We start from the raw sequence: 13,767 nt of genomic DNA on the forward strand, positions 1-13,767 counted from the left end.
GGCTTATATTTTTTATTTTGAGACAGGTGTTTGCTAAGTTGCTGGGGCCTTGCTGAGTTGCTGAGGCTGGCTTCGAGCCAGTAATTCTCCTATCTCAGCCTCACAACTACTGAGATTGCAGGTTTGTGCCACCAGGCCCAGCCATTTGGAGAATCTCTTGAGTAGAGCCTTTAAACCTCTGGTTATAGCTGTGACAAAGTTGAGTATCTCATTTGTTAAAAAAAAAAAAAAAGGCATTTATGAGTTCAGAAAATAGAGTAAATGCTAACAAATTTTGATACAAGGAGTGGTTACACAATTTCTCTTGAAACTTTATTGCTTCTAGAAAAGCCACAAAGTAGTAATGTTTAATGAAGAGAATTCTTGGAGCACCCACAAAGTCTAAGGCAGATGAGCCTGGTGCCAGGATTTTTAGGGGCCCTAGAGTTTCAGAGACTCTTACTAATTAATTGTCACTGGCTTGAGTTGTCTTGGACTAGTGAGCTAAGGTGGGGCAAAGGTAAACAAAACAGGCAGATGATGCATATTAAAGATGCTGTAAAGTCAACTTCAAAGCATGTGACATCACTACAGACTTCTGGAAAGTAACAACAGATGGAGCCAGCTAGCATGTAACCAGGGAGGTTAGGAGGAGGTGCTTTTGAACCAAAGCTTTATATGGACATTATTAGAATCAGTCATAAGCAGCAGCAGGCTCTGCGAGCAGCTGCTGACATGAATCAAACTGTCTTTACAGAAGAGGCTTTTTATTCACTCAACAAGAAACTCCTGCTGAACATCTGGGAGGTGACAGATGTTATATGCCATGGCAGAAACAAAGAAAACCTGTCAACAAGAGCCCTTAAGGAGTCGACCCTGGGAGATGAGAGTAGAGCCAACCGTGATTAAAAAGAGTTTAAAATACATGGAATAAGCCAGGCGTGGTGGCGCAAGCTTGCAATCCCAGTGCTGGGGAGGCTGAGACAGGAGGATCGCAGGTTCTCGGCCAGCCTCAGCTACTTATGCCCTCTGGAACTTAGTGAGACTTATTTTAGTTTCAAAACAAAGAACAAAAAAATAGGGCTGGGGCTGCAGCTTGGAGGTAGAATGCCTCTGGGTTCAATCCCCAGTACCGCAAAAATAAATAAAATAAAATAAAATAAAATAAAATAAAATACATAGAACAAAATTGCCTGGAACATAGGTAAAAGAGCTAGGTTTAAAAATAAGCAGGCTGGGTTCAAAAGATAGAAGCACTTGAAAACTAGACTATGAATTAGGACTTAATTTTTTAGACAATGTAGAACCATGTAACAGTTTTCAAACTAGAGAGCTTGTTACTCTTACAGCAAATAAGAGCCATCCAGTGTCATGCTGGGAAGGACTAGAGCTGCGTGGCTAGAAAGAGACTTCATGGCTGAGAATAGCTAAACTGAAGACATTATGAAATTGGGAGCAAGGGGGATGGTGGCTGGAATGGACAAGAGAAGGTAGACATCCTCTTGGTGATGGGGAAGCAACGTGTTTCATGTATTTATAACTATCACCCATTATTTCCTCCTCTCAAGGATTTATGGCTGGGCGTGGTGAGCACACTTGTAATCCCAGTGCTTGGGAGGCTGAGACGGGAGGATCGCAGTTCTCGGACAGCCTCAGCTACTTAGTGACACCCTCCGCAACTTAGTGACACCCCGTTTCAAAATAAAGAATAAAAATATGGGGCTGGGGGTGTAGTTTATAGATACAATGCCCCTGGGTTCTATCCCCAGTGCCCCCCCCATGCAAATGTGTAAAGATCAGAAATCTAAAGGAATGGTAGTGTGATAAAGAAAGAAATGACTGCAAAAACATTCATAAAGTATATAATTGCTAAAATCGAATCACTAAGAGGTTCACAGTCCACATTATCTGAAAGTCAGTGGACGAGGAAAGAAAAGCTTCACTTGGAATTTATAAGAATGGGAGGTATTTCTCCCTTCAGCCCCCTTCACAGGATATTAAGTAAGATAGGAGCTGACGTCCTTCTCGGCTTCCCTGCGGTACGTCCAACAGAGCTCCTGCGTGGCTGGATCTCATGCTGCTCCTTAAAGCAAACTCAGGTGTGAGGACAGAGGGCCTCTTTTTGTGTGGGGGTGGTACTGGGTGTTGAACCCAAGGGCATTCTACCTCCAAGCTATATCTCCAGCCCTATTTTATTTTATTTTATTTTGTTTACTTTGAAACAGGGTCTTGCTGAGTTGATGAGTCTCATTACTTGTTGAGGCTGTCCTTGAATTTGCATTCCTCCTGTTTTAGCCTCACAAGTACTGGGATTACAGGCATGGGCCATCAGGCTCAGCATAAAGGATCTCTTGACAGTGATCAGAGGTGAGCTGAGTGGAGGGGGCGGGAGGGCATGACCCTCAGATTGTCCCCAGTGGTTTAGAGGTGACCTCTGTGCCCATGTTCTGTGAGGCTTCCTCCTCCCTTGCTCCAGAGTATGTAATCCCTAGCAGTTTTGTTTTGTGTTCCTAAGGACAGCAATTTAAAATAATCTACCTTACCAGGTATGGTAACACACACTTGTAATCCCAGCATTTGGGAGGCTGAGACAAGAGGATAGTGGTTCTCAGACAGCCTCAGGGACTTAGTGAGGCCTTTTGCAACTCAGGAAGACCCTTTTTCAAAAAATAAAGAATAAAAAATAGGGCTGGGGGTGTAGCTCAGAGGTAGAATGCCCCTGGGTTCCATCCCCAGTACCGCAAAATAAGTTAATAAAATAAAATAAAATACTCTCCCTTGCATTGTAAGTTTGTTATTTATAAATTTACTAAAGTCTTTCTTTGGACAGTATATATATGCCATGAAAAGAAAGGCTATGTTTTCCCTTTGCCATTAGGTTTTTGTTTTTGTTTGTTTTATACTGGGGATTAAACCCAGTGCCATTCTACCTCTGGGCTACATCCTCAACCCTTTTTAAAAATTATTGGTTTAGGCCGGGCATGGTGGCGCACGCTTGTAATCCCAGCGTTTGGGAGGCTGAGACCTGGAGGATCACGGTTCACAGACACCCTCAGCTACTTAGTGAGGCCCTCTGCAACACAGTGAGACCCGGTTTCAAAATAGAGAATAAAAAATAGGGCAGGGGGTGTAGCTTGGAGGTCAAATGCCCCTGGGTTCCATCCCCAGAACCACAAAATAAATAAATAAAATAAAATTATTGGTTTATTTTATGGTACTAACTAAGGGTTGAACCCAGGGGCATTCTATCTCTGCAGCTATACCCTCAGACCTTTTTTTTTTTTTTTTTTTTTTTGAATAGGGTCTCACTAAGTCTGAGAGCCTCACTAAGATGGCCTCAAACCTACAAGTCTCCTGTCTCAGCCTCCCAAGTAGTAGGATTATAGGCATGTGCAACTATGCTTAACTTTGTCATTAGATTAAAGGAATTTGAGTCACCTTAAAGGAAAATTCCAGCAATCAAAATTCTTTTGTATTTTGACTACTGTAAACTAAACTTGTCCAACTTGAATGTTATAAGGAGAAGCTGAAAAAAAAAAAAATTGTCATGATCTCCAGCTCCTCTAAATGAGAGCATGTGCGATCATGAAGGAACCCGAGACTGCGTAAACCTCAGTCTCGATGGAGGCACAGACCTCCGCCCTCATGCTCCCGGGCCTCAGGGCAGCGGTTCCCACAGTGTGTGGTCCTCCGCCTCTGCTTTCCTTTTCTCTCACTTTAGAATGGGATCATTCCTCCCTCTGGACCTTTGCTGATAAACTCAAACCTGGATGAGCCAGGTTCTGAGTGGGTGTCACAGTTTGAGTGTCACAGCGATCCCAGAGAGCTTGGGTGAGTTAACTGATTGTGTAGGACGCAAAGCCTAGATTTTGCCAAAGGGGAAATACAAGGGTAAAGGTTTCTATCCTTGGTTAGAGAGATGATCTGCACTGACTGGTCAGATACCAAGGGAACTTAGACATTTCTGCCCACCAGAGCATTGGGAGATAAATCCTTGTCTAATCAACAGGCCCGAAAAATGATGCTATCAGGCAGTGGCTGACTGGACCGCGGAGCAGTTTTTTTTTTTTTTTTTTTTTTTTTTTACAAAAACTCCAAGAATGAGTAGTTTAGGGTGTTATCCCTATGCGACCACTAGATGGCAGAGTTTGAGCATTCTACAGCTTTTTGTCGAGACTAAAACATTTGTGTGATTGGTGTAGTATCATTTACATTGCTAAAACTTTGAGAATGTTTTGCATTTTAAAAACTTGAATGACATCAGGTGTAGTGGTGCACGCTTGTAATCCCAGCATTCTACAGGCTGAGACCTGAGGATGGTGGTTAGCAGACAGCCTCAGCTACTTAGTGAGGCCCTTTGCAACTTAGTGAGACACTGTTTCAAAAATAAATACTAAAAAATAGGGCTGAGGTGTAGCTCAGAGGTAGAATGCCCCTAGGTCCTAACCCCAGTACCACATACACACACACACACACACACACACACACACACACACACACCCTTGATGGAACATAGACAATTATTTTTCTTCCCCCCCTATAACTGGAGATTTGTAATTATGAAACTTATCTGCTGAGAATTTGAAGTTAGTCTCTGAACCAAGGATTGAGTGAGTTCTGTGCTCCTTTTTCTGCCAATGGGCTTATCTACAGAAAAAAATAAAAGGTTTGGTCACCATGTTATTTCTAAGTTATCTTCCTATTCTCTCTCTCTCTCTCTCTCTCTCTCTCTCTCTTTGGTGTTGCTGGGGATGAAATCCAGGGGCTTTCTACCTCTGGGCTACACTTCCAGACCTATTTTATATTTTATTTGGAAACAGGGTCTCACTAAGTTGCTGAGAGCCTCACTAAGTAGCTGAGGCTGGCTTCGAACCTGCGCGATCCTCCTGTCTCAGCCTCCCAAGCGCGGGGATTACAAGCGTGCGCCACCACGCCCACCTTAGATATTCTCATTTCTAAATAATGTTATACTGGGGCCTGAAATCCACGTGATGCTTTATAAGTTATTATTTAAGAAATGTCAACTGACGTTGATATGCATAATAAAGCTAGCTGAACACCTACTATGTGTCACCATGATTATAACCCTAGATGAAGAAACTGAGTCTTAGAGAAGTAATCAGCCCAAGATCACACAGCAAATGGACAGGCTAGTATGACTCCAAAATCCATGTGGAAATATTGCTGTATTTCATCCTTTAATCAGCTGAGAAGACTATATAAATTTCAAGATAACACCACTTTAGAAAGAAAAGCCCATTCTACAATTCCCAAGCCCTTGATTTTCTAAGGGAAATGGACTTATGTGTGTATTAGTTTACCTAGAAATGGGCCACATTTACATGCTTCTATCCTAACGTAATTAGAGGCCCCTGTGAGAGCCTGGGCACAGAAGCCTGGCTTCCAGGTCTGTGCACATGGGTGGCCTGTCGGCTCAAGGCTTCATCAGTCACATGGCTGCTCACAGACGATGTACTTTCAACTCTGTAGTAAGAGGACCGCAAAGCCGGGCGTGGTGGCGCACGCTTGTAATCCCAGTGCTTGGGAGGCTGAGACAGGAGGATCGCATGGGTGCGAAGTCAGCCTCAGCTACTTAGTGAGGCTTTGGGCAACTTAGCGAGACCCTGTTTCCAAATAAAATATAAAATAGGTCTGGGAGTATAGCCCAGAGGTAGAAAGCCTCTGGGTTCCACCCCTAGTACCACCAAAAAAAAAAAAAAAAAAAAAAGAGGACCGCACCTGGTAATCACTAGGGGCTTTTCAGGTGTAAACGTTTCTGATGGTATGTGACCGTAATCTAATACAGAGTCTGAAGTCAGCTGGGTGGAGGCTGCAGTAAATGGTCACTCTCTACCACTTAGTAATCTCAGTAAATAAAGATGATGTACACTAGTAGTGCAACTTATTAGTGAATTGAGTTTCTCCTTCTTTCCTGACCAGAAAACTTATGTAGCCTTGCAATCAATAGCTTAATTCAGAAGAGTGGTGTTTTAAGCTCTCTGGGAAGTAATTCAGTGCATATGGAGGCATCTGTGGATGACTTCATAACTTGGAGGCTCAGTAGAGCACACTGATAATTCTTCAAGTAGACAATAGGTGGTAGTAGAGCATCAGTTCCTACCCGAATCTATCAGTTGAAACTGATCCTTTGCTATTTTTCTTTTTTTCGCCTCATTTAATTATTTTACATGTATATTATCTCTGAAGCAAGAATTATGGAGTAAAGGAACACATTTAACTTAATATGCCCAAGGAACAACTTACTGGGGTCCGCTAACGTGAGGAAAACCTGAGGCAGATTTGTAGGAAGCCAGCGAAGCCTGTGCTGCAAAGCCACTTCCAGAGCCCGTGGAAAGGCCCCGTGCTGCGAGTTCTGAAAATGTGCCATAGCTTGCTTCCTTTGTTTTAAAGAGGGTCCACCACATTATATATGCCTCAGGCCTCACAGGGCTCAGATTTGTCCAAAAATTATCTTGCCATTATTAATTTGCTATCAATTTGTTCTCCAGGGAGAAGAGTAATCTAGTTTTTAAGAGTCAGCAACAACAACAAAGAAAAAAGGAAATTAAAGAATAATTCAATGGACTGGCAAATGTCACATTTATTTCTAAATTTGAGTAAAATTAAGTAAACTGATATTCTCACTCTGACAGCATAAGTTTTGTGCTTAGAAAGGATATAGCAAAAGATTATAATAAGAAAATTATAAATTATCTTCTAAGACTCCAATGCAATATGGCAGCCTTTAGGGATTTAGGAAAGTGTGTGTGTGTGTGTGTGTGTGTGTGTGTGTGTGTGTGTGTGTGTGTGAGAGAGAGAGAGAGAGAGAGAGAGAGAGAGAGAGAGAGAGAGAGAGATAGGTTAGGAATTGAGCCCAGGGGAGTTCTACCTCTCTGAGCTACACCCTCAGCCCTATTAGGTTATTTTTTACTTGAAATAAGGTCTCATGAAGTTATTGCATTCTGGCCTCAAACCTGATATTCTCTTGTGTCAGCCTACTAAGTACTGAGATTGCAAGTGTGTGCCATCTCAATTCTACTGAGCCAGGATTTTCTTTATTTTATTAACCTAGGAGGTTATTGTCTTAATAAGTGACTAGCAATGACTCTTTTCAAAAGAAATTGTTCTTACATTTATAGATCTTAACTTTTTCAGTGGGGAACCACACTTACCTTTTTCATAACCACCTAAAGCCTAAGGAGTGAAATTAGAATTTAACTTTTGTAAAGTAAAAGTTGAACTTTACAATTGACTTTTCCTATTGAAAATATTAAGGTGGACTTTTAGGCTGATGAGACTGACTTATGTCTAGTTACATATGCAACTATTATTCAGATCTGAAAGCAGTACTGCCCACTTGATGAGCCCCTATGTCTACTAGACCTTAATATCTTGGAGGGTGTGGATTTGCTCATCTTTGGGTACTTGATGTCTGACACAGGGGGACATCTAAAATGTCATAAAGTTAACTGAGAGCCTGGACACCCTCCAGCCTGACTCCAAGCCTATTTTTTTTTTTTCTGTGTAATGCATTGTGAAAGCTGTATTTCAGGAGACAAACGGGCCCACTGAGTGTGCTATGAGCAAAAGAGTTCTGTGACTGACAGTCTCGAGGAAGTAGAAAATGCTCATGGGATGGCCTGAGCATCCTGGCTGGGTGAGAAGCTGCCCTGAAGCTGATCTCTGCTTGTAAAGTCGCCTCGGCCCACATGTCCCGTGGCCTTGCCTCACCCCCTAAGACCTGAAGCAAACTGTGAAATGATGGCATCTGTAGCCATTGCACAGCAGCACTGTCTGGTTCTGGGTCACAAGGAAAGGGAAGTTAGCCAATACCTTGGCCTCCCTCTCCCCTGGAAGGCAGGCCAGAAGTAATGGGGTGCACCACAGACACAGCATTTCCTGTTTTGAAATTATGGTGAAGAAAGGGCCTTCCCTAGAACTTTATGATAGTCCTTTTCTCCTCTGGCCAATGATAAATAAACCTACTCATAGTGTCAGGTGTATCTGCCGACCGAGCCATCATGACCCAAACATGCCCTGGGGCCGGATGCCGAATAGTGTTAGTTTACCCTGTAGTCAGGGAGGCCAGTGGGTGCCCTGGACTCAACAGGCCAGGAGGCCAAAACCATGAACGTTTCTACTCTGACAACTGAATTCAGTCTTAACTATATATTCATTCATTCTACCTCTACTCACAGGGAGCAAGTGTGGGGAGCATGTTTCTAGCAAAGCTAGGGGTGTGATGGAGCACGCACACATCCATACCCTAGTTACTCCTAGGGGAACCCCAGCTTTTGCAGGGACCCACTCTCTGGACAGTGATATCTTTCAGTTTGGTGACACATGATAAAAAGTGGCTTTTGAGGAAGAGTTCTTTACTTTTTTGGGGGGCAGTCTATCTCTGAGCTATACCCTTAGCCTTTTTTAATTTAATTTTTTGAAACAGGGTCTCACTACTTGCTGAGGCTTGGCTTTTTTTTTTTTTTTTTTTTTTTTTTGGTACTGGGGATGGAACCCAGGGGCATTCTACCTCCAAGCTACACCTCTAGCCCTATTTTTTATTCTTTATTTTGAAATAGGGTCTCACTATTTAATAGCTGAGGCTGTCTTGAACCATGATCCTCCTGTCTCAACCTCCCAAATGCTGGGATTACAAGCGTGCACCACCACGCCTGGCTAGGTCTGGCTTTTTTTTTTTTTTTTTTTTTTTTTAGAATAACCAAACTTTGTTAAACTGAAGATTTCAGATTTTTAAACAATATTTTTATTTTCTTCCCAATATGTCTCCTTTCTACCTAAAATTTTATTTCTTCTATTCTACCTCATGGGGGTGGGCTGGAGTGTAGGAGTATAATGGGCTTCAGGTACATTTTTATTGTTGTTTGTTTGTTTGTGTTTTACAGTGCTGGGGATTGAGCCCGGGGCATTCTACCTCCAAGCTATACCTCCAGCCCTATTTTTTATTTTTTATTTTTTATTTTGAAACACGGTCTCACTAAGTTGCAGAAAGCCTCACTAAGTAGCTGAGGCTGGCTGTGAACCTATGATCCTCCTGTCTCAGCCTCCCAAATACTGGGATTACAAGCATGCACCACTCGGCCTGGCTCTACATGGACATTTTAGAGGTGTGTTTTTCTTTTCTTATGAGGGCACTTTAACCCTGTGGAAGGCCTGATTAACTCTGTGGAAGGCTAGTTCCTGGAGCCAAATGTTAGTTTTTCCTATTGATGCTACATCCTATCTAAATATTTCTGCTTTGTGCTAGGATGAGCTGCTGCGGCTGTCTTTAAGAGAACACATTGCTGGGGGGAGGGGTACAAGTCAAAGCAAGTAGTGGGTCAGTGGTCCTGGGAATTTGCTGTTTTAGTGACTCCTCAACAATTTGTCTCTTATGTTTGTCCTTGGAGAGTTGCATCAAGGTTGTCCTGGCCCTAATGAAGCACCTAGGTTTTTTGACTTGGCAGGGAAAGGCATCTATCATGCTCCAAATAGATAACTGGCCAGGAGTCAAGGGGGAGGCAGGGAGAAGCACACGCCATGCTTTGTGGAGGCCCAGGACTGCATTGCTTTTGTTGTTTCGGTGGCCCCTGACTGCCTCAGAGGGGCAGGTGAACGCAGTGGTTAGGGTTAGGGGAAAATGATGGAGATAGATCTTGATGCAAGGACACATCCATGGTGACCCTCTGAAACCTTCTCAACTTTAAGGGGCTTTCCCCTTGTTATCTAAAGTCTCCCGAGTGCCTCTATATGGTTTAAAATGATACAGAAAGGAAACCATTCAGAATGGTTGGCTACTTACATGAATAGGAGTGTGTAGCTAGACAGATTATTTTTTTATTTTACTTCTCACCTATACTGATCAATTATTTTTTACTCGTGTGTGTGTGTGTGTGTGTGTGTGTGTGTGTGTGTGTGTTACTGGGGATTGAATACAGGGGCATTCTACCTCCAAGCTACATCCCCAGCCCTTTTTATTTTATTATTTGGAAACAGAGTCTTACTAAGTTGCTGAGGCTGCCTTTGAACTTGTAATCCTCCTGTCTCAGCCTCCGAAGTCCTGGGATTATAAGTGTGCACCACCACACCTAGCCTATTTTTTCCTTTTTTTTTTCCTTTTTCCCTTTTTTTTTTTTTTTTTTTTTTTTTGGTGGTACTGGAGTTTCTGGAAACCCTTCTACCTCTGGGCTACACTCCCAGACACCTATTTTTTATATTTTTATTTGGAAACGGTCTCTTAAGCCAGCATGGCTGGCTTCGAACCTGCGCGATCCTCCTGTCTCTGCCTCCCAAGCAACCACCATGCCCGGCATATTTTTTTTTACTATTTTTAAATAAGTGTTTTTTTAAGTAAGTATTGTTTTTATTTACAAAATTTGGAAGACAAAATTATTATATTGCTACGACTGTACTTTACATTTTATATAATATAAAGAGTAATAATTTTTAGGTTTTGTTTTTGGTGGTATTGGGATGGCACCAGGGATGCTTTACCATTATACTACATCCTTAAAAAAAAATTTTTTCTGCCGGGCGTGGTGGTGCACGCTCGTAATCCCCACGCTTGGGAGGTGGAGACAGGAGGATTGCACAGTTTTGAAGCCAGCAGCGCTGGCTTAAGAGACCCTGTTTCCAAATAAAAAGTATAAAATAGGTCTGGGAGTGTAGCCCAGAGGTAGAAGGGCTTCCAGGAACCCCAGTACCACCATAAAAGAAAAAAAAGAAAAATAAATTTCTTGCAATACTGGGATTGAATCCAGGGGCACTCTTCCACTGGATTTTTTTGATTGGATTATTTGTGTTTTTTAGTGTTGAGTTTCTTGAGTTCTCTGTATATTCTAGATATTAGTCCTCTATCAGAGGAGTAGGTGGTGAAAATCTTCTCCCATTCGGTTGGCTCTCAATTGAGGTTCTTGACAGTTTCCTTCGCTGTACAGAAGCTCTTCAGTGTCATGCAATCCCACATATGAATTCACCTTTTAGTTTGTTGTGTCTTTGGGGTCTTGTTGAGAAAGTTTTTATCTGTGCCTATGTGTTGTAGTGTTTGCCCTATGCCCTCTTCAAGGAGCCTCAAGGTCTCTGGTCTAATTTCCAAGTCTTTGATCCATCTTGAATTGACTCTTGTGCAGGGTGAGAAAGTGGGGTTAATTTTCAGTTTTCTGCATATGGTTAACCAGTTTTGCCAACACCATTTGTTAACAGGCTATCTTTTTTCCAGTGTATATTTTTGGCCCCTTTGTCAAAAATCAATTGGCTGTAAGTGTGTGGGCTTGTTTCTGGGTCTTTGATTCTGCTCCATTGGTCTATGTATCTGTTTTTGTGCCAGTACCATGCTGTTTTTATTACAGTGGCTTTGTAGTATAGTTTAAAGTCAGGTATTCCTCCTGCATGGTTTTTGTTGCTGAGAACTACTTTGGCTATTCTGGGCTTTTTGTTGTTCCAAATGAATTTAGGGACTGATATTTCTATGTCTTTGAGGAATGATCTTGGTAATTTAATGGGCATTGCATTGAATCTGTAGATCACTTTTGGAAGGATGGCCACTTTAATGATATTTATTCTGCCTATCCCTGAGCATAGCAGATCTTTCCATCTTCCAAGATCTTCTTTGATTTCTTTTTTTAATGTTTTATCATTTTCTTTGTAGAGATCTTTTACCTCCTTGGTTAAGTTTATTCCTGTTTTTTATTTTTTTGTGGGAGATTTTGAGTGGAAGTGTTTTCTGAATTTCTTCTTCAATGGATTTATGGTTGGTGTACAGAAAAGCTTCTGATTTTTTAAGATTGATTTTGTATCCAGGCACTTTGCTGAATTTGTTGATTACTTCTATAAGTCTTTTGGTTAAGTTTGTTGGGTCTTCTAGATATAGTATCATGTCATCTGCAAATAGTGAAAGTTTGAGTTCTTCTTTTCCTATTTGTACTCCTCTGATTTCCTTTTCTTGCCTTATTTCTCTGGCTCGGGTCTCAAGAACTATATTGAAGAGAAGCGGTGATAATGGATATCCTTGTCTTGTTCCTGTTTTTAGGGGGAATTCTTGACGTTTTCCCCCATTTAATATAATATTGGTTGTGGGCTTCTTGTAGGTTGTCTTTATGATGTTGAGATATGTTCCTTCTACTCCATTTTTCTGCAGTGCTTTTATCATAAATGGATGTTGGATTTTATCAAATTATTTTTCAGTGTCTATTGAAATGATCATGTGATTTTTGTCTTTGGTTCTGTTTATATGGTGAATTACATGGATTGATTTTCATATGTTGAACCAGCCTTGCATCCCTGGGATGAGCCCTACCTGGTCATGATGTATGATTTTCTTTATGTGTTTTGAATGCGTGTTGCTAGTATTTTGTTTAGCAGTTTTGCACCCAAATTCACCAAAGATATAGGCCTGTAGTTCTCAGTATTATTTCTTTTTAAGCTGGATAAATGTTATAATTTTTATAAAAGTTCCCTTTTTCTGGTACAGTCTAGATTCTTCCACCAGCTGGGATTCCCTTCCCACTTTATTTCCAGTGTTAAGAAACTTACAGATTCCTTTTTGTCATATCTTAAAAGCAAAACAGCAAAGAAACCAAAAAGTTGCAAATTGAAATGGTAGTGTTTCATGCCCAAATCTGTCCATCTATCCTGTTATCTGTATGTCTATCTATCTCTAATCTATTTTCGGCAAAGAGTTTAAAAGAATACAGATAGCCACATTGTAAGGTCATCAAAGATCATTTATAAACATGTTTACTAGAGTACTAAATTATCTACAATGATGTGTAAGTTTTGAAGATGATTCATTATTTTGGCTGATTGGAGATATACATGGAAACTTGTGCCTCTGGGTTTCTTGAGCTTTCAATGTTCTTGGTAGCTTTTTGACATGACTTTGTTTACATTCTTTACAGAGCTTTGGGTATATTCGATGGGAGCCAAGAAGAGTCGCCGGAATTTACATTGCACAGCACCAGCGAGGTGTCTGTTCCTTCACTTACAGAATCTGGAATGTTTAAAAAGGTAATCCTTCTTTTAAACATTTGGGTCCCAGGAATAAGTACTTTAAAAATTTCAGGTGTTGTGAGATAACCCCTAGCTGGGTGTGGTGATAACCCCTAGCTGGGTGTTCTAGTATTTAGAAGGCTGAGAGAGAAGGCTGACAGGTTGGAGGCCAGTCTCAGCAACCTAGTGAGTCACTCAGCAATTTAGTGAGACCCTGTTTCAAAACAAACAAACAAACAAATAAACAGAGATGGGGGTGCAGCTCAGAGGTAGAATGCCTCTGGGTTCAGTCTCAAGTACCATAAATAAATAATCCTTATTTGATTGACAAACACATACTTAAAAGGAATATTATATGTTATATATATTATAATAATAATGTAATATTTATTATATAATTCAGTATATGTGGTGATAGGACTATGATTATTACATGATTTATTTATACTTATTATATGTGTATTATATATCATATATAATGTATCCCAGTACTGTGATGCTAAGTACCGGGTGTCTGTGCGTGCCGTGTCTGCTCTCGGCTGCCTCAGCACCCTTCCTCGCCGTCACGCGTGCCTGTCGCCTGCCTTTGGCCCTTCTGTACACACTGTGCTTTATCTTGAAGGCATACAAAGAAACATGACATCAATTTTTGGAGCCAGTCGTTCTTTCCCATAAAAGAGCACTTACACTTCTTTCTGCTATAAGGCATTTAGAATTGTTATTATCAGTAGTTACTTCCAAATGTCTAGATGTTCACACAGAATGTTTCGACTTAATTGTATTGCTTTAAAAGAAATTTTCCTC

The 13,767-nt window shown here is 41.2% G+C and overlaps 1 protein-coding gene across 1 annotated transcript in view; it reads left to right on the forward strand.

The window, feature by feature from the left end:
* Positions 1–13,767, forward strand: part of LOC308266056 (beta/gamma crystallin domain-containing protein 1-like) — a gene marked incomplete at both ends in the record, with an annotated part of 164,821 nt that overhangs the window by 87,774 nt on the left and 63,280 nt on the right. Inside the window, one exon of the mRNA XM_080700093.1 lies at positions 12,873–12,981. Coding sequence (XP_080556219.1) covers positions 12,873–12,981 — 109 coding nt within the window. The remainder of the gene's footprint in view (positions 1–12,872; positions 12,982–13,767) is intronic.

Source organism: Muscardinus avellanarius (genome assembly GCF_963383645.1).
Source record: "Muscardinus avellanarius genome assembly, chromosome: 8".
NCBI classification, from domain to species: domain Eukaryota; kingdom Metazoa; phylum Chordata; class Mammalia; order Rodentia; family Gliridae; genus Muscardinus; species Muscardinus avellanarius.